The sequence below is a fragment of the Giraffa tippelskirchi genome, chromosome 11, assembly GCF_054371585.1.
Source record: "Giraffa tippelskirchi isolate mGirTip1 chromosome 11, T2T-mGirTip1v1.2.pri, whole genome shotgun sequence".
Taxonomy (NCBI): Eukaryota; Metazoa; Chordata; class Mammalia; order Artiodactyla; family Giraffidae; genus Giraffa; species Giraffa tippelskirchi.
Genome location: NC_137285.1, coordinates 8027318 through 8052569, shown reverse-complemented (window position 1 = coordinate 8052569; position 25252 = coordinate 8027318). Strand labels below are relative to the sequence as shown.

The following is a 25252-nucleotide window of genomic DNA, read 5'->3' as shown; positions in this document are numbered from 1 at the left end:
CTTCATATGAAAAACCCATTTATCTGTACAGGTAAGATTAACACACTTCACAAGTGCACTGCATTTCATTAATTATGTCACAATTAAAAGTATTTTTAAAAATAAATTCATGGCACCCGCAGGAATGACTTCCCACTTGCATTGGCACCCTGGGCAGACCCAGGTCTGGGGGCTTCCCTCTGATTCAAGGGAGCAACTCAGAGAGGGGTGGTTCTGGTGGGGTCCACTCGAAGAGGCAGCATCTCAGGAAGGACTGAGCCCTTCCCACTCTGCCCTCAGACTCAAAGGGCCGTTGGTGGTTAAGACCCAGGATCACATGGGCTCAGGAGTCAGACTGCCTGGGCTGGAACCCCAGCTCCACCATTTACATCAGCTAAGGTTAGGGCTAGGGTTAAGGCTCTATGACTGTGAGCAAGCTATTCAACATCTCCAAAGCCTCAGTTTTCTCACCTGTACAATGGGTATAGTAAGGACCTGCAGCTCACAGGGTTGCCATGGAGATTAAAGGAGATGTGAAATCTAAGCATTCAGCAGGTGCTGGGCTCACATGCACTGCCCTCTCTCAGCAGACATGCATCTACCCCATCACTGGTCTCTCTATTTCCAGCCTTGCCCCTCAACAACTCACTCTCCACCAAGCAGCTAGAGTGAGCATCCATCCGGGACAAAGTACAGCAATCCAAAACTTTCACTGTGACTTAACAAGGCCCTAGAGGACTGATATCACCTCCTCCATCTTTATCTCATGATGCTCCCCGGCCAGGCATTCTCTTTGTCTCCCCAGAACAACACATCAAGAGCGGCAACAACACTAACACATCTGAGACTGTTCCCGCCTCAGGACTTCACATTTGCTATTCTAGGACCTCTGTTTGCATGACTGGTTCCTCCACTTCCTCCAGGTCTCAGCTCCAATGTCACCTCCTGAGACAGGCCCTTCCTGACCCCTCCCCCCACTTAATGTAGCCTCCCTCTCCCCACTCACTGTCCATCAGATCTCCTGTTTCTTTGTCATCATAGTACTTCCTGTCATCTGGAATAATTTGATTTATTTCTTTGTTTAGTTGCCTTAAGACTGTCTGTCCAGGGACTACCTCTTGCCCACCTCTGTACCTGCAGACCCAGAAGTGCTTAGTACAGAAAGAGTTCTCACCGTATTATGTTGAACGAATGAAAAAAAATAACCATCAGTTGATCTTATTTTTGTCATCATTATCATCTAATTCATAATGATGTATTAATCTAAATTTAATTCATCATCTAAATCGTGATTACATCATTTACAAAGTATTTTCACATTTTTTTCTCATACTGATGGAAATTGAAAAGGGTAGGACTATCCCCCATTTCACAGACATGGAAACTGAGGCCCCAGGTCACATAGTTCAGAAATGGAGTAGCCACAATTCTTTCCCTTGTACCTGTAGGAGCAGTCACAAGCGAAGGAGGGAGGCTACCATTAAGTGCGTCTACCACCCCTGGCCTTTTCGCTTCCCCTTTGTCTGATTAATTGCAGCCTGAAAATAAAGGATCTAGATGCCTCCCTCCTCCTCCTTCCCCTCCTTCTATTGTTTTGTAGTTCTTTTCCGGTCCAGGACTCAGTTAAGGGTTTGGCTGGCACGACCGTAACCACAAACTTCCTGTGTTTATCCTGCCACTCAGAAATCATGGATGGAGCGGTCAACTGGGCTCCAGGTCTGTGTTGGGCACTGGATGATTCTACAGCAGAAAGGACAGCGGCATAATTAGTCCCCGATGCCCAAGGATCCCTGGAGTCCAGATGCCTAGCTTTGGGAGAGATGGATTCCAGATGATCTTTTCCCAGGCTTCCCTCATACAGATGTGAGACACCAATGGAGCAAACATCCAGATAATTGAAGGAGTTTCCAGTTGACTCCCAGAGGCTGGCGCCGCAGAGCAGGGCCCCACACAGGGAGGTGGGAAAGGGGGCTCTCTGCCGTGGGTGGTGGCTAGTAACAGCCTAGGAGCCCCTGGTTCATGGCAGGCAGTTTATGATGCTCAGGCCCCAGTGCTTTACCGGGAAGAACTGACTCGTGATGGAATTTTAGGCAATTCCACATCCATCATCCCATGCCATCCTCATTAGAAGCCTGAAGCGTAAAACCATCTTAACTTTGGAGATGAAGAAGCTGAAACGCAAAGAGGTCAACTTTCCCAGAACCACAGGGCACTTATCGCCATCTGGAATAACATATTTATTTCTGTGTTTAAGTGCCTCAAGGCTGTTCCCCGCCCGGGAGGTGAGCTCCATCAGGCCACACATGGTGCTCATCTTACTTACCCCCCGCACCCAGAGCAGCGCCCAGCACAGAAGAAGTGCTCGTGATGTTTAGTGGAACGAATGAAGAAATAAGCCCAAGCTGATGCTATGTTGATCATTGTCATCACTGAGTTTTATGACAATGATTATTACAACTCACTGTTCAAAATTTATTTTACCTTTTTTCTATATTGATTACATTGTGAAGCTGCATTGATTTTTATTGAGCACCTACACTGTGCTGGGCTTTGGAGATGTGAGAGCAGTCACTCTCTTCATTCTCCTGAATCTTACAACATGTTAGCATGGAGAAGAGCTGGAGCTTGAACCCACATCTGTACAGCTTGCTTTTTCATTAGGTAGGCTGTTTCTTGGGTTCAACAAAGGAGTGCTTTGTCGCTCAGTCATATCTGGCTCTTTGTGACCCCCATGGACTGCAGCCCACCAGGCTCCTCTTTCCATGGGGATTCTCCAGGCAAGAATACTGGAGTGGGTTGCCATGCCCTCCTCCAGGGGATCTTCCCAACCCAGGGATCAAACCCAGGTCTCACCCATTGCAGGCGGATTCTTTACTGACTGAGCCACCAGGGAAGCCCCAGTAAAGGAGGGATGAAGAAATTAGTACAAAAGGGAGAGAAAGGCTTCCTCTTGTAAAGCCGTGAACCTCTCAGGGGTTAGAGAGAGAAGGCTCATGTCTTGGCTGGGGTTGCTGACCTGGGATTGATTTTGGGGGCCAGGGTGCAGCTGTCAGCGACTGCTCCCCCATCTCTGACTCTTCAAAATAGGGGAGTGATCTGATCCAATATTCCTTCCCACCCTTGAAAGAGCAGCCAGGAGGTGGCACTGCTCAGCCCAAACAAAAGGTGTGCTAAAAGTGGAATCGCAGGAACCCCGAAGGTTGATGGAACAAGAAAGTGGGGTATGGAGGTCCCCTGCTGCATTTGGGGAATCCCAAATGGGGGTTCCACACTCCCCTTGTAGGCTCACCTTTGGGGCAATGGGTTTTCAGCTTGTTGGAGTCTTAAATGTCACCCCTTTCTGGTTCCTAGATTTCCCAGGTGTGTCACTTGCTTAGAAACCTCCTCCTGGTCCCCTGGCCACAGCATCTTCAAGGATGCAGATAGTTCTATGGAAATGGCTTGCTCAAACTTAACATGTCAAAGCTGACAAGACCCTTATGGTCAGTCTAGTTGAGTCGGTTCCCTGCATCCCTGATGGGGAATGAGTCCCACAGTTCATTGGAGGTGAGCTAGGGCAAGAACCCAGATGCCCCCACGCCCAGCTCCACTGTTCTCTGCTCTTCAGCGTGGGTATACATCCCCTTCAATGGCTCCGTCTTCTTTCTCTAACATTTTCGTTCAGACATATCAATCTGTGTCAACCACATATCGCTCCTTAGGGCATTAATTCCTGAGTTGATTGCGTAGCAGACCCAGTAGAACCACAATTTATTTAGCCAAGTCCTATTGAGAGACCTGTAGATTGTTTCCTTTTTAGAAGTGTCATTGTTGTCATTGTTTTTGTAACTCCCTGATGGGTTCTCCCCAGAGAAGCTAAATACAGCCTAGCTTCTAAAGCCTAACCCTCAAGCCCAGGGAAGCCTACAGATCTGGCTAATCTGAGCCTTCTGCACACCAGCACCCCGCTTCGGGTCCCTGCCCCACCCCTTCCCTTGGGGGAGAGGGAAGCGCTCTTTAAGGCTTTAGGAAGAGGTCACCTAGCTCAGGAAAGGGAGGCGGGTACAGCAGGCAGTGTTCACACACACAGCCTTTGGAATCAGGCCAGATTGACTGGGCAAATAAATTTTCCTCTCTGAAACTTGGTTTCCCCATCCCTAAGCCTGGGAGAGTAGGAAACACGCCTTGTAGGGTTGCATGAGGATTCGATAAAATCATCCATGCCAAGAGCTTATCAGAGCATCTGGAAAATATTACACGTCCCTAAAGTTGCTAGCTCTCGCTGTTGTAATGTTTTATTCCAGTTTTTTTTCCTCCCTTTTACTGAAGCTACAAGACTGCAACTTGCTTTGTTATCTCTGGGGGCCATGCCTAATCCAGGCTATTGTTTCAGGAGGCTGCACAAATCTGCTTAAATTATGTATTGGGGTTGCACGTTGAATGCTTGCTGCAATTTGAGTGTGTGAAGAAAATGTAATTGCTTTGTCTGTAGCTAATCTGGTCTTCCTCACGACTTCCATTCCAACTTCTCCCACCCCCCAGCTCTGGCAGAAAACAAAACAAAAGCACAATTAAGCTTTTACCGGTGCTGTGGTTTGAAGTGTGTCCCCCACATTCATGTGTTGAACTCCTGACCCCCAGTACCTTAAAATGTGACCTGTTTTGGGAACAGAGCTTTCGCAGAGTGAGAAAGTTAAAATCAGGTCATCGGGGTGGGTCCTGATACACCCCGATGGGTGAGTTTGACTGGTGTCCTCATAGAAAGGGGAAATTTGAACACAGACACACACACAGAAAAGACGACACAGAGAGACACAGGGGGAAAAGGCCACGTACAAGCCAAGGAGAGAGGTGTGGGTGAGACCCTCCCCTCCAGGCTTTCGGCAGGAACCAGCCCCGCTGACACCTTGATCCTGGACTCCAAGCCCCCAGAATTGTGAGACGATGTTTTTCGATGTTAAGCCGCCCGATCTGTGTTACTTTGCTACAGAGGCTCTAGCAAACTAATCTAACTCCGTTTTGACATTTTAGTCCAAACGATCTTCATACAGGCTCCGGAGGTTATGTGTCCTCTTGCTTGTCTCCTGGGGTGGTTTCCGGCGCGTGGAGGGTGGGACTTGGTCTGATGGTCCCGGGGAGCATGGGGGAGTCCGGAGTTCCTGAGGGCTCTCTGCCCCAGTGCGTGTGAAGGAATGTCTCTGCTCTCCCTGGTCCTGCACGTGTGAGTGTAAGACCATGGAAAGAGGATCTTGCCCTGGGCTTGGCTGATCTGTTTCCCGCCCTGGCTCCCCCAAATATAAACCCTGGCATCCCTGCTCTGCCCTCCTCCCAGCTGGGACTGAGATGAAGCATCCTAGCTTGTGAGAAGGTCACTGCCCCTGCCCCATATCCGCAGCGCACGAGAACCGAGGGCGCCGAGAAAGCCAGCGAGACCAGGCCGTGATCTGGGGGCCACCCCCTGTCCTCTGTGGACCTGGGGCAAAGCTGCAAGGAGGAAGCAAGCCAGAACCTGGGCAGTCCTCACTCCTGCACCCCCCTCCCCTTCTTCTGCCTCCTGGTTCTTGAAAAGCAGTAGCTTTTCTTTTCCTCTCCCTGTGCCCTATTCTCCTGTTATCCAGTGGTAAGCCTCAGAGTTGTTGCAGGAAGGGGGTCTGCTCCTTGCCCTGGCAGAATCCAGGAGCTGGGCTTTCTTTTGTGCTAAAAGGAGAGAATAAAGGGAGGTGGGAAATCCTCCCTCAAGACAGCAGCCCGCCTTTAGTCCACAGTCCAGCTGCAAATTGCATTGCACACATCAGAGCAGATATCACATCATTCTTCCTCTTACATAACTGGTCCACCTCTCCTCCCATGCACACAGACTCCTGGGGCTGACTGGACAAAGATCTTGCATTTGCAGCACTAATTAAAAAAGCTCCTTCATCATTTGCAGAAGAGCCATCTATTACCAACACTTCTTCCCCCCCCGCCCCCTGCACCACACAGCGTGGCATGCAGAATCTTAATTCCCCCACCAGGGATCGAACCCGTGCCCCTGGAAGTCCTGCAGTGGAAGTGCAGAGTCCTAACCACTGGACTGCAGGGAATTCCCCCTTCTTGACTCGATCTGCTGCTCCCAACAGGGTTTGGGTCTTAAGAATTGGAATGAAAAAGTCATAGTGATCACTATTAAGATCATGACTAACAATCTTCAACAGTTAATGAGAATTATTCTACATTTCACATTTGCAGGAGGAATGCAGGCTCAGAGGGGCAAAGTCTCTTGCTCAAGGTGACTGGGCTGGGAAGAGGATGTAGTGATTGGGAGCTGAACCCCCTTCCCCCCTACCCCAGTCTAACTTCCAGCTGTTTATCCTTGCACTATCTAATCCCAGGGACGGGGGAGCCTGGTGGGCTGCCATCTATGGGGTTGCACAGAGTCGGACACGACTGAAGCGACTCAGCAGCAGCATGAGGACTGCAACCTTGCAGCCCAGGAGGGTTTGGCATTGCTGCAATCAATGCACAGTTGTACATGATTTTTTTGCCCACTTAGGTGGAATTGCTTCCCAGACTTCTGAGACCTGGGAATCAGCCAGTGACAGGGCTGGAAAAGCTCTGCGGAGAGGACGGTGCTTCATGAGGTCACCTAGGACTCCTAATGCATCTGTAATAGGATTAACGCTGCCTGGAACCCTGGGCGTCTGTTCTCCCTTCCTGCGCTGTGTCCCCTGGGTCGGAGGACTGCCAGGAATTAGAAACCCAGCCTGGGTTTTTGGAGACCACAAGAACAGATGCTCAAGACACTCCCCCCAGTGTCCCGTGTGCAGTGCTGTTTGCAGGCAGTCATTCTGCCTTAAAGGGGACTTTCACCTGCCCGACCTCGCTGCACTCCAAACGTTCACTGGGATGGGGTGACGAGCCCTGCTTTTAATGAGAAACTAGATGCTCAGAGAGGTTAAGACATGTGCTCAATCAACACAGCTAAGGAATGGCAGTGCCAAGAGGCTGGGACATAGAGGCTGCCAAGCTCTTGTGCTCGGCAACAAACTTTTTTTTTTTTAACCGTTTTAAAAGTCTTTATTGAATTGGTTACAATGCTGTTTCTGTTTTTGTTTTTTGGCCACGAGGCATGTGGGATCTTTGCTCCCCGACCAGGGATCGAACCCTCATCCCCTGCATTGTTAGGCGAAGTCTTACCCACTGGACCACCAGGGAAGCTCCCTCAGCATCAAACTTGATGACCCTGGCCACCAAGTGCCCTCTACACTTTATGCCTCAGCGTTTGGGCTTTTCTTTCATGTGCAAAGTGGAGAGGCAGTGCAGGTTCTGAAGTGAAGTGCTAAATCAGAAGGCAAGAGACTCGTGCTGGAGTCCTACCACTGTCACGGGGTCTCTGTGTAACTTTGACAGTCATGCTCCCTTTCTGGGTCTCAGCCCTCCTTTCTGAAAAAATAGGGAAGGGGAGGGAGATGGGTTTTGACAAGAGTGCACTTATCAGAAGTTAGCATATAACAAGCACCTACTATGTACCAGGTACTTAAGACACACATCACTTCATCGACTCCTCCCCAAACCCAGGGAGGCTAGCATGGCTGTACACATTTTCTGCTCAGCTTGTGTGCTCGGTGTCCGACTCTTTGCAACCCCACGGACTGTAGCCCACCAGGCCCCTCTGTCCATGGAATTTCCCAAGCAAGAATACTGCAGTGGTTGCCGTTTCCTACTCCAGGGGGTCTCCCTGACTCAGTGATCGAGCTAGAATCTTTGGGGTCTCCTGCATTGGCAGGTGGGTTCTTTATCACTAGCGCCACCTGGTTAGGGATGTGTAAACTCAGGGTCTGTGTGTTTCCAGAGCCTTGCTCCTGGCCAGACAACCTGGAAGGACCCTTTAAGCTCTGACGTTCCAGGGTGAGGGTTTAGACAGATCAGGACACAATTCTGCCTTTGTCACTTCCCAGTCGTGGGATATTCTGGACAACTTATTTCACCTCTCTGAGCCTCAGTTCCTTCATCTGCAAAATGGGTCAATTGTGTCCACCCCTTGGACTTACTGAGATAATTGGATAGGGAAGTTTGGCGTGCTGCAGTCCATGAGGTTGCAAACAGATGGACATGACTTAACAACTGAACACACACACACAGATAATTAAATGATACAGTAAACAAAAGTCCACCCTCCAGCACATGGTAGATGGTGGATCTTTTTGCCCTTTTCCTACCCACACTCATGGAATGTTGGAGAGGCGTCTAAGTGGGGATGCTGGGAGGTCTCTTCTCTCCCCAGCAAAAAGCCTTTCCCTCCCTCCTTCCCTTCTGTTCTGCTCTACCACACTCAAGCTCCAGCAGCTGTACTTAATTGGATTTAACTTAATAGTTTTATTGATGCCTTTTGGTTCGGGGATGAAGAGGCCTCTGGGTAATTTGCACATTTTTAACAAACCCAATAAAGAGCTGATAAGCATAAACAAGTCCGTTTTAATTGGATTAAGGAGAGGCTTGGCTTGGGGACTGCAAACCTCAGAGGAGGTGGAGAAAAAGAGGGCTCTTGGAGATTTCAGATTTTCTGCTTCCTTGGACCTCCGAAGCGCACTGCACAAGGCGCTGGTTTCTTTGTGATCAGCTGCATTCTGCAGTATTCGTGTCCATGTCTTACTTGCTACATGGGATGGCAGCATCGTTTCCGCCGCCTTCCTTCCCCACCTGCTGTCACTCTCCGTGTGACCAGTGGTTCAGCCCTCTGGGCCTTTGTTCTTAGATCCACCGAAGTTCAAGTCCTGGCCCTGACTCTGGCTTGCGTCTCTTGAACAATTAAGTGATCACCTAAGCCTCCACTTGCTCAGCTGTGAGAGGGGCTCATGGTGGTTTCTGAACCGTAGGGTTAGTGTTAGAGTCACATGCTGGGAAGTTGCCTGCTTCTGAATAGGTCCAGCAAATTGGTGGCCACTCATAGCAGGGGGAAGGACCACAGTCCTCGTTCTTACGGGGGCTCACATGTCTGTGAGTCAGATATTCTCATACTTATTGTCCGAAGCAACCCCAGCTGATGGAGCAGGGGAGTGTTCCGTCATGTGAATCCTCTCATGAAACTTAAATATTCAAACAACTAAACTCTCATACCAGCTTCCCAGGTGGCACAGCAGTAAAGAATTTGCCTGCCAATGCAGGAGATGCAAGAGGCATGGGTTGGATCCCTGGCTTGGGAAGATTCTCCTGGAGGAGGAAATGGCAACACACTCCAGTATTCTTGCCTGGAGAATTCCATGGACAAGAGAAGCCTGGAGGACTTCAGGCCATGATGTTGAAAACAGTCAGATATGACTGGGCTCAAGCACTAAAAACTCTCACATACCCATGGAAGGAGTACATAACGGTGTTGACTCTTTGGAAAAGTTTGGCAGTTTCTTTTATTAAACATCTGTGTATCTTGTGACCTGGCAGCAATTCCACTCTTAGGTATCTGCTCAAGAGATTGAGAATGTTATATTCACACAAAGACCCACATGTGAACATTTGTAGTACTGAACTGGCCAAAATGTTCGTTTGGGTTTTCTGTAACATCATATGGAAAAACCTGAATGAACTTTTTGGCCAACCAAATAGCTTTATTGATAATAACCAAAAACTGGAAAGAAGTCAAATCATTATCAATTGTGAATAGGTTAAAAAAAAGATGTGCTATGTCCATACAATGGAGTACTACTCAGCAGTGAAAAGGAACGAACTATTTGTATATGCAACAACCAGGATAAATCTCAAAAGTCTTACATTAGCTAAAAGAATGATATGATTCCATTTATATGAAATTCTGGAAAATTATGATAGAAAAAAGACTGGTGGTTGTTAGAGGCTATGGAGGGTGGTGGTGGAGGAAAGGAATCAACTGCAAAAGGCATTAAAGAGTTTGGGAGGGAAATGGTAATGTTCCAGGGCTTCCCAGGTGGCTCAGGAGACGCAGAAGATGCAGGTTTGATCACTGGGTCAGGAAGATCCCCTGGGGGCGGGTGGCAACCCACTCTAGTATTCTTGCCTAGAGAATCTCATGGACAGAGGAGCCTGGGGGGCTACAGTCCATAGGGTCACAAAGAGTCAGACACGACTCACGTGACTGAGCATGCACACACCATAATGTTCCACAGCAACACAGTGATGGCAGTGACATGCCTGTATGTGGTGACAGTTACAATCCATCATATTGTATAAGTGAAACCGGCAAATTTTGTTATATGCAAAATATACTTCAATAAAGCTGATCAAAAAGCAAAACATTGAGTTTTCCATAGTGGAGGAAGTACTGACATGGACAACATTAATAATTAAATCCCCTACAGTGGGTCAGGCACTCCATATACACAGGTCTCATTTTCTAGATCAGAAAACCGATGCTTAAGAGCACGAACCTTCATTTCTAAGGCCACACTCCTGGGAAGTGGCAGAGCTAGGACTTGAACCTGGGAAGGTGAAGGCACTTCATGCCGGTTCCGAGACCCATGAGCTGGCCACCCTGTGGCTTGGGAATCTGGACATCTGCTTGGGAAAGATGCAGTCCTAACACCCGAGGGGCTCCTGGTTTCTCCTTGGGGATTAGCTAACAATTATCAAATCCATGCATCTAATGAGGTAGAAAGCAACCTCTGATAACAATAATTAGTACTGAAGCACTATTCTTTAACATTAGCTTGCTTTGAAGGCATGTTTAGTAATTAAACACTTCCCACAGCCCTACAAGGCAAGAGAAGGGTAAATGGCTGGCTTTCAAGGACAGCAACCAAGGGGAGAAAGACAGTGTGAATTTCCCTAGGCTGAGCTCCTGTCAGCTCACCATCAGGACCCTGTGGCCTCAGTCCATTTAGCCCATCAACACACAAAGAAAGGGCGTGTGGCGGATGACTGTTCTCAGACTGGTAGGTTTGACATCAGGGAACATAGGTGTGAAACATGATTTGGGGCCAGGCTCCTCCCTCTCCAGGCCTTGTTCCCCAGTGGGCTGGCTTGTATGATTCTAAGTTGTCCCGTCCCAGGGATGACTGGATCCTTAGGGGATCGCCCAGTGCAGCGATCCTGGTTTTATGGAGGGGGAGCCTGTGAAGTCCAAGATCAAGGTGTCGGCAGGTTTGGTGGTACCTGTTGAGAACCCAGTTTCTGGTCTGCAGGTGGCTGCCTTCTTGCTGTGTCCTCACAGAGAAAGAGACCTACTGCCTCTTCCTTTTGTAAAGACACAAAAGCCCATGGACAGAGAGCCTGGCAGGCTACAGTCCGTGCGTGAGTGCGTGCGTGCATGCTCAGTCACTTCAGTCGTGTCTGACTTTTTGTGACCACATGGACTGCCACCTGCCAGGCTCTCTGTCCAAGGGATTTTCCTGGCAAGAATACTGGAGTGGGTTGCCATTTCCTTCTCCAGGTCATAGCGATGATAATAAAGATAATACCTTTGGGCTTTCCACGGCCCCCTATCCCCACTGTGTATAGAGTACTGGGCCCAGTACTTATAGTCTGTGATCATTTCCACTTTAGAGATGAGGAAACTAAAGCTCGGAGATGTTTGGCAACTGGTCCCAAGTCACACATCAGAGTTCAAATATAAGTCCGTTTAGTCTGATGCTGAAGGAACTCTCCACTCACTTCACTGAATGGGTGAATGAATGAATGAGCAGAGCCCCTTTTATGATATTTCACCAGGGTCTGCCAGCATTGGCACTATTGGATATTCCAGGTCAGATCATTCTTGGTTGCAGCGGTTGTTCAGTGTTTTGTAGGATTTTGAGCTGCGTCCTTGGCCTCCACCCCCTAGATGCAAGTAGCACCTCGCCCTCCCCAGGCTGTGGAAACCAAGGACATATCCAGATATTGCTAGATATCCCTAAGGGAAGATCCCTCCTGACCGAGAACCACTGTGTTAGAGACTGGGATTTCACATCTAGTTTTGACTGAAGATGTGGTTCTGCTTCCCTAATTTGGAAGCCACTGCATTAGATGATTTATTTATTTCCTAGTTTAGGTCTCAAAGAGGCTAAATGCTCCTTGAAACTCTTTGCAAAACTCTGCATGCGTGGGTGTACGTGCGGCTCACCTTTTCCTGGGGAGACAGTTCGTGACCTCCATGAGACCGATAAGCCCATCTGAAACCCCCTTCCCAGTCCGAGGAGTGGACCTGTGAGGTCCTAAGCTCCTCTTCGTTCTTTCTTCTGCCCCACGCCCCACCAAACGTTGCTCCTCCATCATGAAACGGTCTCAAGGCCATTTCTTCTCCACCAGCACAGTCTGTCCTGAGGAAGAAGCTGTCACCCTGCCTCTATTGGCTGGGAGGAATGGCAGTAAAAGAGAGTGGGATGGACTTTACAGAGAATCAGTGAGCTGTGGAGTAAGAGATTATTGCTTGGCGGTTGCCATGGAACCTATAAACCACCTTGCTGCCAGGAAGCCAGAGTTGCCTGGAGCCTCAGCTCCTGGTCTTGTCTCTACCTCCTCTTTACCCCAGAAAGCCCAGTCCTCTGCACAATTTGTTTTCATCCCTCATCTCCCGCTGCAGCAATCTTCTCTGTGTTGACTTGCTAGGATCACCCTTACCTTCTGGGCTCTTGGATTGTTTCTCCCCACTGGGATACAGCATCGTGGCTAAACATATGGGTTCTGGAGCTAGGCTGCTTGAATTCAAAGCCCAGATCCAATCATTTCCCAGTTGTGTGACACTGGGCAAATTACTTAACCTCTCTGAACCCCAGTTTCCCTCACTATAAAGTGGGGAGACCATGTCCCTGCCTCCCAGAGTTCTGGTGATGACTCAGTGATGTTATACATATGAAGCTCCTAGCACAGTGCTCAGTATATAATTAGTACTCTGGGCTTCCCTGGTGGCTCAAGTAAAGAATCCCCCTGCCAAAGTAAGAGATGCGGGTTTGATCCTTGGGTCAGGAAGATTCCTTGGAGAAGGAAATAGCAACCGATTCCTGTATTCTTGCCTGGGAAATCTCTCGGACAGAGGAGCTTGGTGGGCTACAGTCCATGAGGGGGCAAAAGAGTCAGACTCAATGTAGCAACTAAACAACAACAAATATCAGCTACTGTCATCACTGTGAGTGGTTTCTCATTTCCCTGTCTTCTGGGCCATCGTTTGGGCAGTGGGCGGGCACTTCTTCTAGCTACTCACCCCAAAGTCTGTGATGACTGAGAGGCTGGTGGATGGTGTTAAATGTAACTGACATATCCATTCTTCCACTGGGTCAACATTTGCTCATCACCTAGTCTGGGCCAGGAAGTGCGTGGAAATCCAGAGGCAGAGACAAGGCTCCTGCCCTAACAGAGCTCATGCCCTGAGCTCTGAGAGAGACACATGTACCAGATTACTGAAGAGATCACACCAATGGCCACGTCCAGAGTTGTGATCGATCAGGTTAGAGGAGGAGCTGAACTTGGCCTCTGGGATCAGGGGAGGCTGCCTGGAGGAGGAAGAGCCTGAGTTGAGTCTTAAGGAGGCTTTCCAGATAGAGGGGGACAGCCTGAATCAAGGCATGGAAAAGACCAGAAGTAGCACACATGCGCCTCTGTGCTTTGGGCAAACACCTAACAACTGGCTCTCGAAACAAAACCAAAAAGTCACTCACCCACTCTGTAGCAGTTGCCAATTTCCATGGTGTAAATATTTTCACCATGGCCAATTTCAAGCTACCGATGTGATGTCACTGAATGTGAGTTTGAGACGCACACAACGGGCTTTTGAGAGCTGGTGTAAGTGGGCTTTACCACCCCATCGGCTTTAGGGGCTCAGGCTCGGGGTGAGAGAATAGAAAATCAATTCAGTGTTACTGGAGAGAAAATTCCTGGCAGCTAAGGGCCTGCTCTGGCTGATGACTTGTGGTTTTTCTCTGAAGATCCTTTAACAGTCCTCGATTCACTCATTCAGAAAATCACCACGCACTTCCATTGCACTTGTTGTGTGCCGGGCACTGTGCTAGTTCTAGGGATCATGCCTTGAGGTCAGTGGTTAAGACTCTGCCCTTCCACGGTAGGGGGCTTGAGTTCGATCCTTGATTGGGGAACTAAGATCCTGAATGCCACACTGCACGGTCAAAAAAAACCACAACAAAACCTGCTATAGTGGCACATATATCAGGGCCAGTAATTATCAACAAGGCAACTGTAAATACTGGGCTTTCCTCCCAGTAAGCCCAGAAGGTCCTCTCATCCATACCTGGACTCTTATGTTTTGGGAAATTTGATCTTATGCCATGTCTGGGATAAGGCATGGGCATTCCACGTTTTGGAAGCCCAGGGAAAGCTATGGGTCAGGTGCCTAACCCAGGTCTCAGAAGAGAATCTGACCCCTAAATTGCCTCCCCCTCCCTCTCATCTCCCATTTTTCTAGGACACACACACACACAAACACACACTTGTCTCCACTAAGATCAACCCCCTCTCTCACATCTGGCAGATGGTTCACTCCCGGTAATTGTTTAGCAAAAGGCTCCAGAACACACAAAAATCATTTTGCTGTGACACGTTCCGTCCTATGATGACTGTTCGTTTCAAATAGCTGTCAGAGACCAGAAATAGAGACGCATGGTCCTGCTCAGATAAATCACCACCTTGGTTTGAAAGTGGATTTAAGGCAGCCTGGGTGTGGGGGTATGAATGGAGGGGATAAATATTTCATTATTTCTTCACTCCTTGATGTTCTGCCAGTTTGTTCTCATTTCCATGTTTCCACCCCCCACCCCCAGCCTTGCCTGCCGGCAGATTGCAGACTGTAAATTTGAGGGGAAATAGTAAATGTGCAAACATGATAAATAAACATGTTGCTTTTGTGGGGACGGATATCATTATCATCCAGATTTATAGCCCTCCACGCCTGCACGCTTTATTGCATTTGGGGAAAAAATGGAGCGAGGTGTTGGGGTTACATTGATCAACTTTCTGCCTTTCACCCCCGTCACCCCCTCTGAGTCATTTAAATATCAGCCTAGACTAGGGACACAGTCTGTATCCCTGGGAGTGGATGTCTTGATAGGTGTTTTCTTTGGGGACAGTTATTTATAGCTGCAAAAGCTATCACCCTGTAGGGGGCTTCTGTTTCCTCCCTCCCCCTTTTCTCGTTTCTCTAAAATCGAACGTCTATTTTGTTTTCCCAGTAGGAAACATTGCCCGATAGATGATTTAAATCTCTCTTCCTGTTTTCTCTTTTTTCTCTCTCCCTGTCTCTTCCTCTCTGTCTCTTTATATTCCACCCCCTTCTGTCTTCCATCTTTGGGACAGGCTCTGGGTCCTTCCCAGGTTCCAATCCAAGGGTCACCACCAACTTTTGTGCCACACGATCCAATGACGTGCCATCCCTGAGCCTCTCAACCCACCCTCGGGGCCGTGCTTTTTCTCTCAGGCTCCTTGTTGCCAGTTTATAGGGCGAATTGTGTGAGATATTTCTGTGTCTGTTTCCACCTCCCTTCCCCAATGTCACTCCAACTAGATGGTGAACTCTTGGGGACAAGGAGCTTACCATTCCCCCCCAACCTGCTCCTCTTCCCTATGTTCTCTACCTCAAAAGCCCTCCTTCTGAAGATGCTCAGACAGAGTCTTGGTGTCCCTTTGCCTGCCCACCCCCATGCTTCCAGTCTGTCCCCAAGTCCTGTGGACTGCTTCCCTAGCTCTCTCCACTCTGCCTCTGACCCCACCGCCCCTCCACCTCTCATATTTTTTTTTTAATTTTTTTTTTAATTAGTCCCTAAAGTGCTTATCTCTGACCACCGTCCCCTCTCAAAAGGACCCACACAGCAGTGTCTTTACAGACTTCCTCATCTCCAGGCTTGTCCCCCGCCCTCTCGGTACTTACTGTCATAGCTAAGGGACGGGGCAGTGGAGTGCGTGCCTGCAGTTTCTGTTGCTAAGGAAACCACTTCCTTGGTTACCGGGCTGGGTACCATTTGTCTCACTGTGTCTGGATCCCACTGAGTCAACCCCACTCTCCAGGAAGATGAGGGGGAAGAGGGAGGAGAGGACAATAGAGGTGGAGAGGGAGAGAGAGAGGGAGCAAGAGACGGGCAAAGACAGAGACTGAGAGAGAGAGACGCAGAGACACATGGACAAAGAGCAGCAGAAATCAAGAAAGAGAGAATGCAGGCAGAGAGATTGGTTCAGGGATGGGGGCGGGGAGGAAGAGACAGAGAGGAGAAAGACAAGAAAGAAAAGAGGTTTAATGTGCATCTCGAGGAAATAAAAGAGACCACAAAGAGAGAAATTGAGAGCAGGAGGCAAGTGTAATAAGGAAAAACAGTGAGGGGGGGTAGGGATGAGGAGAAAACACAGCAGTGCACGAGAGACAGGGGAAGGAAGGAAAGGAGCTGGTTCCTGAAGGACCTTGCCCCGGCAGCCCCTCCGCCTCCCCATCCTTTCCTCCTGCCCACACTGGCTACCAGGGATGTCTGTAGCAGCCTCGGGCTTCCTGGAGAAATCAGGAGGTAATCCCCGCCGTCAGCAGATGCAGGCCTTGATGCTTCTCCTTGGGTCCCGGAGTCACAGTGCACTGGGGTAGATGGCGGGATGGGAGTCTGGGGGTCCCGGCTTGCAGGCCAGGCATGTCCCAGGCCCTGGGGACGGCTGGACCACCAAGTTCTCCTTCCTCCTCAAGGGCCGGGGTTTGGAAGGGGGACACACAGACACACCAGACATGGGGCGGTCATCACATCAGCTGAGGGGTGCAGTCTCCCCACACAGAAGGGCGGCTGAACACAGAGGCAGAGACACTGCACACCAAGACACACAGTTCTTTACAGGCAGTTAGAGCTGCACAGATACAAAAGCAATGATGCACCCAGAACATTCCTGTCTCATACACACACACACACACACACACAGCAGAAAAACATCCCATTTGCGACCTTGCCTTACATGACACTCCATCATGTGGTAGAATTATCAACAAAACTTGCTTTTAATGATGGTGTTGACCTGAGGAGTCTTCAGACAGAGGCTGGTGGTCTGAAGAGACCACCGGAAAAGAAATGGCCCAGGGCTTGGACCCAGAGTCTCCCAGAGAGAGAGCTGATCTCTTAGAGGGCGGGGAGGTCAAGCCCTCTGATGCTTCGAGAAAGAAGACTAGAAATTTGCCTGGGGGAAAACACGGTACAAAATACATTCAGAGCCCCCTGGTCGGGCCCTGGAGTGGCCCAAATCCTAAAGACGAGGGGCTCAGGGACGAGGACAACAGGTCCGATCCCCCAGCCCTTCTCTTTGCGTGGCCGGGTTCCAAGGGGATGGAATGTATGAGTCATAGTCCTCTTAGAAAAATATATCTCTTTACACTCGCCTTCTCATAGTCTCTTGGCTATTTGGGAATGAGCATTTACCTGCACCCCAAGGCTTCAGAGGGGGCCGCTTGGGGAGGTTGTTCCAGACAGAACAGCAAACAGCTGTGACCTATGGCTTTTGCATCTGCACGGCGGGGGGGGGGGGGGCAGGTGCGCAGGTGTGGGCCGGATGCGAAACCACGGGTACCCAAGGTGAGGGGAGAGGGGAATCCTGGAACCTGATGCTTTCTAAGACAGATGATCAGCCACCCAGTCCTTTGGTCGGCCGTCTCAGCATCGAAAGAGCAGCGTCTGTACGGACATGAAGAACCATCCCATTCACCCCTTTCCTTAAAGGGCCCCCCTGGACTATAACCAAAGGCGGGGGTTGCTGGTCTGGGAAGGTTGTGGGGATCTCTTTCGGTCATAGGTCCACCTGATTTGGGGCACACTTGTTCTCCCTCCTGGACAGCAGATGACCCGCTGGTAGGGGTCAGAAGGCAGTGTCAGATCAATGCGTGGGACCCCATGGTGGAGAGAGGTGTCACCCCTCGAAGCAGGTCACCTCCTGGATATGGCGGGTGAGGAAAGGGCAGAATCCCAGGTCCCGAGGTGGACACACCACGTGGGGGCTCGGGATGCCAGTGACCCCACCCGGTGGCCCCAGTTAACCTACCCTGAGTGCCACGGCCTCTCTGACCCACTCAGAATGTCAGAAACCTAAGGCCACAGAGAAACCTCCCAGCAATCTTCCTTCAAACAGAAGCAGCCAGGATAAACCCTGTCGCCCGGGCTCCCTGGGTGGGTAAGAGACGGGGCGACCATGAGTGCTCAGCCCAGCATGGGGGCGAGTCTGGGGCCACTCTGTTCTACGCCATTCCCTTTAGCTCTTGGGCCAGGGTCCTCCACACCTGTGGTGGGGAACCCTGATCTCTGGGACACCCATGAGCCCTCCTTCCCTCAGGTGCTCGGGGCAGGGACATGGGAGACAGAGCAGGGTCCAGGCGGCGGGAACTCCCCAAACTGGCCGCCCCTCCATCTCCAAGGCGGGGTTGTGAGTCGGTGGGAGGTGCCTGCACCATCTCTTCCCTTGAGCCTCCTTCGTCATGCAGGAAACTCATCGGAGGCCAACGCTAGGCCAAGGGGATGGTCCCTACACAGGAGAGCGGACTGGTGGGTGGGGCTCCCCAGGGGCCCGGAGCGCCCGGGGCCTGCTCGGTCTGGACGGCCCGCCCTCTGCCCCGGTCTGATCATCCATCATCTGGGGTAGTAGTCATCGGGCACGCCAGTGAGGTTCCTCCCTCGGAGGGCTGCGTCCACCGTCTTGATGTAGGCAGAGATGGTCCTCTGCATGTCCGCCGTGTAGGGGTCGTACTCCAGCTTGCGGAGCCCCGAGCGCTTGAAGTTGCCGTCCTTCTGGCTCTCCACGCACAGCAGCCGGTCCTCCCTGACGGCCACACCCAGCAGGCCCACCATGCGGCCCAGCTGGACGAAGAGGTCGCGCTTCAGGTCCTCAAAGTGCACCACCAGCACCTTCTTGCCGAACTTGAGCCAGTCCAGCGTGTGAGTGGCCCACCACGGGGCGTAGTTCCTCACGAACTCCGGCCACTCTGCGTGGACAGAGAAGGGGGGCCCGCGTCAGACGGGGGGCGTGGCTCAGCCGTGCGGGCGGGGCGCGGGCACCGCCTCTGCTGAGCCTGGACACAGCCAGACTCGCCTCCCGCCTCACTGCTTCTGCCTGGAACAGTCTTAGTCCTTCCTGCTCTTTGGGGAGACTCAAGACATCTGTGTGGGGCTTACGCCACGCCAGGCACAGACTTACATATAAATCTTTGCTACTCTGTTTTTGTATTTTAACAGGCACACGTGCTCAGTCGCTGGCTGTGCCCGACTCTTTTTGCGACCCCATGGACTGTAGCCTGTCAGGCTCCCCTGTCCATGGGATTTCCAAGGCAAGAATACTGCAGTGGGTTGCCATTGCCTTCTCCAGGGAATCTTCCTGACCCAAGGATTGAACCTGTGACTCCTGCATCAGCAGGCAAATTCTTTACCACTGAGCCACCTGGGAACCCCGTATTTTAACATGCAGTGATCTTAATATATAATGAGATAAATATATTGATATAGCTATCAATTCACATATTCCTCACAACAACCCTGTGAGGCAGGCATCCTTGTTTTCTTCATTTAACAGAAGGGGGAACTGAGGCACAGAGAGGTTAAGGAACTTGCTCCAGGTCACACAGTGAAAAACTAGCAGAGCTGGGATTTGAAACCAAATAGTCTGGTTTCAAAGTCTGGGCTTTTATCTATCAAGTTACCCCATGTAGGAATAGTTATCCTGTGTAGTAACAATTCTTCTCACAGGATAGTAATAGGGCCTTTGTATAGAGAACTGGAAAAAGCATACCAAGTTTTTAGCATGGCTCCCCGCACCCTGTAGGCGCTCAGTAAACGTTGGCTATTATTACCACTGTGATTATTCCGTTCTCAGGTGAGATGCCATCCTCCCTGACGCCCCAGGCTCAGGCAGGTGCCTCCTCTGGGATGAGGGCATGGTTTAAGTCAGATTATTTAGTGTCAACCCTGAATATTCATTGGAAGGACTGGTGCTGAAGCTAAGGCTCCAATACTTTGGCCACCTGATATGAAGAGTTGACTCATTAGAAAAGACCCTGATGCTGGGAAAGATTGAGAGCAAGAGAAGAAGGGGGCGGCAGAGGATGAGATGGCTGGATGATATCACTGACTCAATGGGCACGAGTTTGAGCAAACTCAGGGAGATAGTGAAGGACAGGCAGGCCTGGCGTGCTGCAGTCCATGGGTTCACAAAGAGTCAGATACGACTTAGTGACTGAACAACAACATATTTACATTATCATCTTGATATCTTTCTATCTGATTCTTTCTCTCTTTGCTTTCTATTGAAGTATCACACGCTGTTCCTCTGTGCTGTTCATTTCCTTGCCATGGTAAAAAGCACAGGATGGATTGTCACCAAGACTGGGAATGTTTGTTTGGAATCTCCTGGCTCCAAAGACAGGCTACAACAGAATGTGGGAAATTCCCTGGAGAAGACCTCAAAGAGACAGCCAGCCAGCCCCTGGAGCTGCTGAAACTCTGATCATGGGGAACCCAAGAGGCGGGTCATGAAGGATGCTGGGAACAGAGAAGGGGATTTGCAGCCTCAATTCTGAGCCCCAGCTGGATAGTAGTCACAGGGCTGGTCCTTAGGAACCCTGAAGGAACCCTCAGGAACCCATGACTTCTCACAGGGGCAGTGCTACCCTGCACCTTCCAGAGGAATCTCTTGACTGAGTGAGGGTCAGCAAGTTTCCCAAGCTGGGTTGGGGAGCCCAGCTGGTTCTTCATAACTAAATCCTCACCCCTGTTGGATGATGGATACCCCTTATCTCAGTTAATCATAGTGACTACAAAGAAAGGAAAAGACTACTGTTCATTTGTCACCAGTGAGGGAATGGAGGCTCAGAGAGGTGAAGTAATTTGCCCAAGGTCACACAGCCGGGAAGCACCATCCAGACCAGGCCTGCCTGATTCCAGGCCCCCATCTTTCCCAGGAACCGGCAGCCTCACCCCCACTCCCTCCCACTGCCTTACACCCAGCAGGGGCTTAATAAATGGTTGTTGAACTAAATTGAAATTCCCAGCAGCCAAGTGGCGATGTGATTAAGGGTTCCTCTTTCTTCGCGAAGCACATCAGAATCCGTGGCAAGGCTCCTGCTCCCCTAGTGCCTCTCTGGAACACCATGGCTGCTTGGAAAATATTTATGCTGATGACAGAGGTATTTTTTTTTAGCCTTCAAATAGATTATTTACAATGTATCTAGCTAATTGGGCCCTTACTGTTATAATGGGTTAAAACCAGATGTATCTGTGTGATTAGGAAAAAATCTAGCATGTGTATAGTCTGCTTTCCTTATTTTGAGGAAGCATTTCCCCGCTCCTCAGTCATCTCACAGCATCCCAGGGGATTCAGGACAACTGCTGCTCCCACGGCAGAAGCCCAGGTGGACGGGGATGACGATCGGTCACCCAGTAACCCACATATCTGGAGTTCCAGGCTTGCGACCAACTCAAGAGGTCCCTTGAGAGTGGTCCTTAGGAAAAGGAAGGGTCCATGTGCATGATGGTCTGGGTCCCCCAGGTGATGGCTCTGGCCTTGGATGCAGGTGGGAGGGAGATGACATGGCATCTTTGTGGATTCCAAACCTCCCTGGGGTGGGAATGTACATTGCTTGAACACCTACTGTGAGCCAGGGGGCTGTGCCAGGCACTTCGCAGGCCTTGTCTCAGGCAGTGCACACAAGAAGCCTGGAGAGGAGGAATTACCAACTCCTTTTTATGTACGGGAACAAAGGAGGCTTAGAGACATGAAGCCACCTGCCCGAGGTCACACAGTGGGCATTGGTAGCAGGATTCGAACTTGCATCTATCCCAGACTGAGCCTGGCTCCTGCCCTCCTGGCAAACCCTTTAAGAGCTCCTGATCTGCCCATCTCCAGCATCTTTTTGCCCCAGATCCTAGTCTATGATCGCTCGCCTCACCTTCAGGTGTCATTTAAGATATGGGGTCTGTTCACAGATGACTTTGAAGTCAGACTGCCAGGGTTCAAAACCCAGCCCCTCTTCATATTGGCTGTGTGACCTTGGAACGCCAAGCACTGTCCTTGAGCCTCAGTTTACCCATCTTCACAATGGAAGCCTTGCTAAAACCTCCCCGCTGTACAAGCAGAACCGGAATACGACTTGCAGACCCTGCTACCAAGCCTGGGACACAGTAAGTGCTGGATAAATGTTGGCCACAATTATTGTTTTTTTTTGGCCGCACTGCATGGCATGTGGAATCCTAGATTCCCTGACCAGGGGTCAAATTCAACCCCCCTGCAGTGAAAGTGTGAAGCCTTAGCCACTGGACCACCAGGGAAGTCCCATGGCTACAATATTCCTGGTGTTGGTACCCGACATCTCTGAGATGCCCCACGTGGCCTGTCCTTTATGCGCAGCAGATATTTGCTCCCTCCATATCCGTTCCTATAACAGATACCTCACTTGAAGCTCCTGAATGACTTCACTGGAAAGAGGAACAAAAATGAAAACCAAAAGCCCTCAATTAGCTCAGGATTCCCAGTAATTGATGGCTGCCTTCAAGTTGGGTAATAAAGGCACGCTACACCACGGACCACCGGTAATGAGTGCTGGTTCCGCCGGAACTGTTCCCCACGTGGGCCTGGCAGGACATGGGCTGACCACTCTCTGCTTCATCTTGTCAGCGGGAGGAACCAGAGCCTGATTAATAGCTTAACTGTATTTAATTCCCCACGGAATCATTAAACACGGTCTCTGTTTCATTAAACAGATCCAGGACAATTCACCTTGTGTAATCATATCACATAAAACTTTGCTTTGGACTCACTCCAGGGAGATTGTAAAATTAACGTTATGGAACCAAAAGCTGGGGGTGGGGGGGGTGACAGGAGCCTCGACCCAGCTGTAACCGGGAGGGGGACACAGGCGGGGGGGGGGGTGGACACACTCAGCAGGTGGCTGACCTCTGCTCTCAGGTGGGAGTGACCCTCACATTCTAGGCCAATAGCGTCCTGAAGCAGTGATTCTCAAATTCTAAAGAGCATGTGAAGCTTCTGGAAGGAATCGCGTGAGAATGCGAGTTCTGTCTGATCCAGGAGGCCTGAGGTGGAACCTGAGAATCTGTGTTCCTGATTCCCAAGTGATACTGATGTTGCTGGAGCAAGGACCCTAAAGCAAGGGTCTCAAACTCAAGTACCTTCAGGGGTCAGATGTTAATGAAAATGGGAGGACTGGGCAGGGTGGGGACCGCGAGGAGGGGGCTCTTTGGGGGAGGTTCTCAGGCAGAGCACTTGAAGACCTGGGTGAGGTCTGGAAGGAAGCACCATCCCAGAGTAACGAGGGGGCCCCAGGACCCCAAGGCGAGATGTGTATCCCCATACTTCCCATCCCCTGCAGCCTTTGGGCTCAGCCTCTCCTGATGTCTCCCTTATCTTTAAAGCTCCCAGTCGTCTTGCATAGGGAAGAAGAGGCAAAGTGGCTCCTGGGAATTAGGAAATTGCCTGAACCTGATGTGAAGGGTTATGCCAGAAGGGGGGAACCTTTGAATGCACCAGGTCAGAGACATCCCAGGGTAAGACAGAGCCTGGCAGCTAATGGCTGGGTTTGAACCTCAGCTCAGTCAACTCCTGGCGCCTGAGACACGTGACTTGCTCCCTTCCTGCGACGACTTTCTGCTACCAGTGGTGGTGGCGGCCCTTCTTACCTCCCCGGGGAATTAGAAGACTTAAATGAGATAATGGCTGCTAAGTGCCTGGTCCCATGTGAGCTTCCCAAGTGAGTCCCACATTTTTTATTTGGAACAGTCGGCTTGCCTGGTGGCTCATATGGTAAAGAATCTGCCTGCAGTGCAGGAGACCCAGGTTCGATCCCTGGGTCAGGGAGATCCCCTGGAGAAGGGAATGGCAACCCACTCTAGCGTTCTTGCCTGGAGAATTCCAAGAACAGAGGAGCCTGGCAGGCTACAGTTTATGGGGTTGCAAAAGAGTCGTCAAACAAGACACAGTGCTAATTGTTTCACTTTCAGAATTACTGGGAGGTGGAGAGCTGGGTCTAGTCTTGCCATCATGTGCCTGACTGATCCTGGCAGGCCCCTGTCTCTCTTTGGGCCTCATCTTCCCCATTAATAGAGAATGAATCAATTCGCCTGCCTGCACACTGCTTTAAAAAATACCGATGTCCAGGCTCCACCCCTGTAGCGGTCCAGTGTGCGGTCTGAGCACTGGGATTTTCCCATGCTCCTCCTGGGATTCAGATGTGCTGGCGGGGATGAGGACCATTGGGTACAGCGACCTCCTGGGTCCTTTCCTGCTCTTGGAGCAGGATCCTGCCATTGGCGCCTGCGGGCTTCTCAGACTGGCCACAAATAATGTTCATTTTTGATTGTTCTACAAATAAATAATTCAGAGACCTCTTTACCCCCTGGGAACAGATGTCACCACCTGTCCCAGCTCCCACCCCACTGAGGGAGGGGGTCGGCAGGGGAAAGGATAGACAACCCCCTGGGCAAACTGGGAAGCCAGGGCACACACAGTTGGTCAGGCAGGCCCCAGGGTTTTGATCGATGACATCAGTGCTGACTGTGATTGGCTGGGTTAATGTCATTCTGTCTGCTCTGGTTTTCTCTAGGGAGGGGCTGGAATGTGGAGCAGCCTGCGGCAGGGTCGGGGTGGGCCCATGGGGAAGGTTTGGAGGGAGTGGGAAACACCCTTGGGGCTAGAGGCTGCAGCAGCCTGGTTCCTCGAGGCTGAATGAGGTGGGGAGGGCTCACGTTTACAGAGCACCTACTTGGCATCAGGGGCTCTGCATGGGGAGGATTTGTGGCCTTGGACGTTCTGATCAATTCATTATGGTAGCTCAGTGGTCCCTGGGTTCAAACCCCTGTTCCACCACTTCCAGGAACAGCGCCTTCAACCTCCCTGATCTTAGCTTGCCCCATCCACAACACAGGGTTAACTGTGGGGGTTTGCAAACACTCACGGAGGTGACTGTCATTATGGTAATGGAGACATGGGTGATAACTGATACGGGGGTTTGAGGGGTTTTGACTTTGGAGCTCTCCCCCACTACGGTGGGGCCGCTGCTCTGCACCGAGACATTCTCCCATTCTGGAATCTACTGAGCACCAGAGATGAACACCAAACTCAGATCATCTTAATGAAGTTCAGCACCTGGAGACTGACAGTGTGACCTTCCAGCTGTGACCTAGGGGCAAGTCACTTAACCTCTCCGAGTCTCTGCTGGGAGGGTTTATTGGAATGATGCTTATAGGAGCTCACAGATGACTTCATGGCCACTCTGCCACTGACCTGGGTTTAGGTCTCTTAATTCCTAGGAAAGGGTCTGGAACCTGCTTTGAATCAGTGTGGGAAAAAACGAAAGTCGCTCAGTTGTATCCGACTCTTTGCGGCCTCGTGGACTGGGGCCTCCCAGGCTCCTCTG

General features: G+C 50.6%; 1 protein-coding gene across 6 annotated transcripts in view; it reads right to left on the bottom strand.

Annotated features, from left to right (window-relative positions):
* Nucleotides 1–16828: 16828 nt before the first annotated feature.
* Nucleotides 16829–25252, bottom strand: part of WSCD2 (WSC domain containing 2) — a 180715-nt gene continuing 172291 nt past the window's right edge. For all 6 annotated transcript variants that reach the window (XM_081542965.1, XM_081542966.1, XM_081542968.1 and 3 more), the window contains one exon: nucleotides 16829–18817. In XM_081542965.1, the coding sequence (XP_081399091.1) occupies nucleotides 18465–18817 (353 nt within the window). In that variant the 3' untranslated portion in view covers nucleotides 16829–18464. The remainder of the gene's footprint in view (nucleotides 18818–25252) is intronic.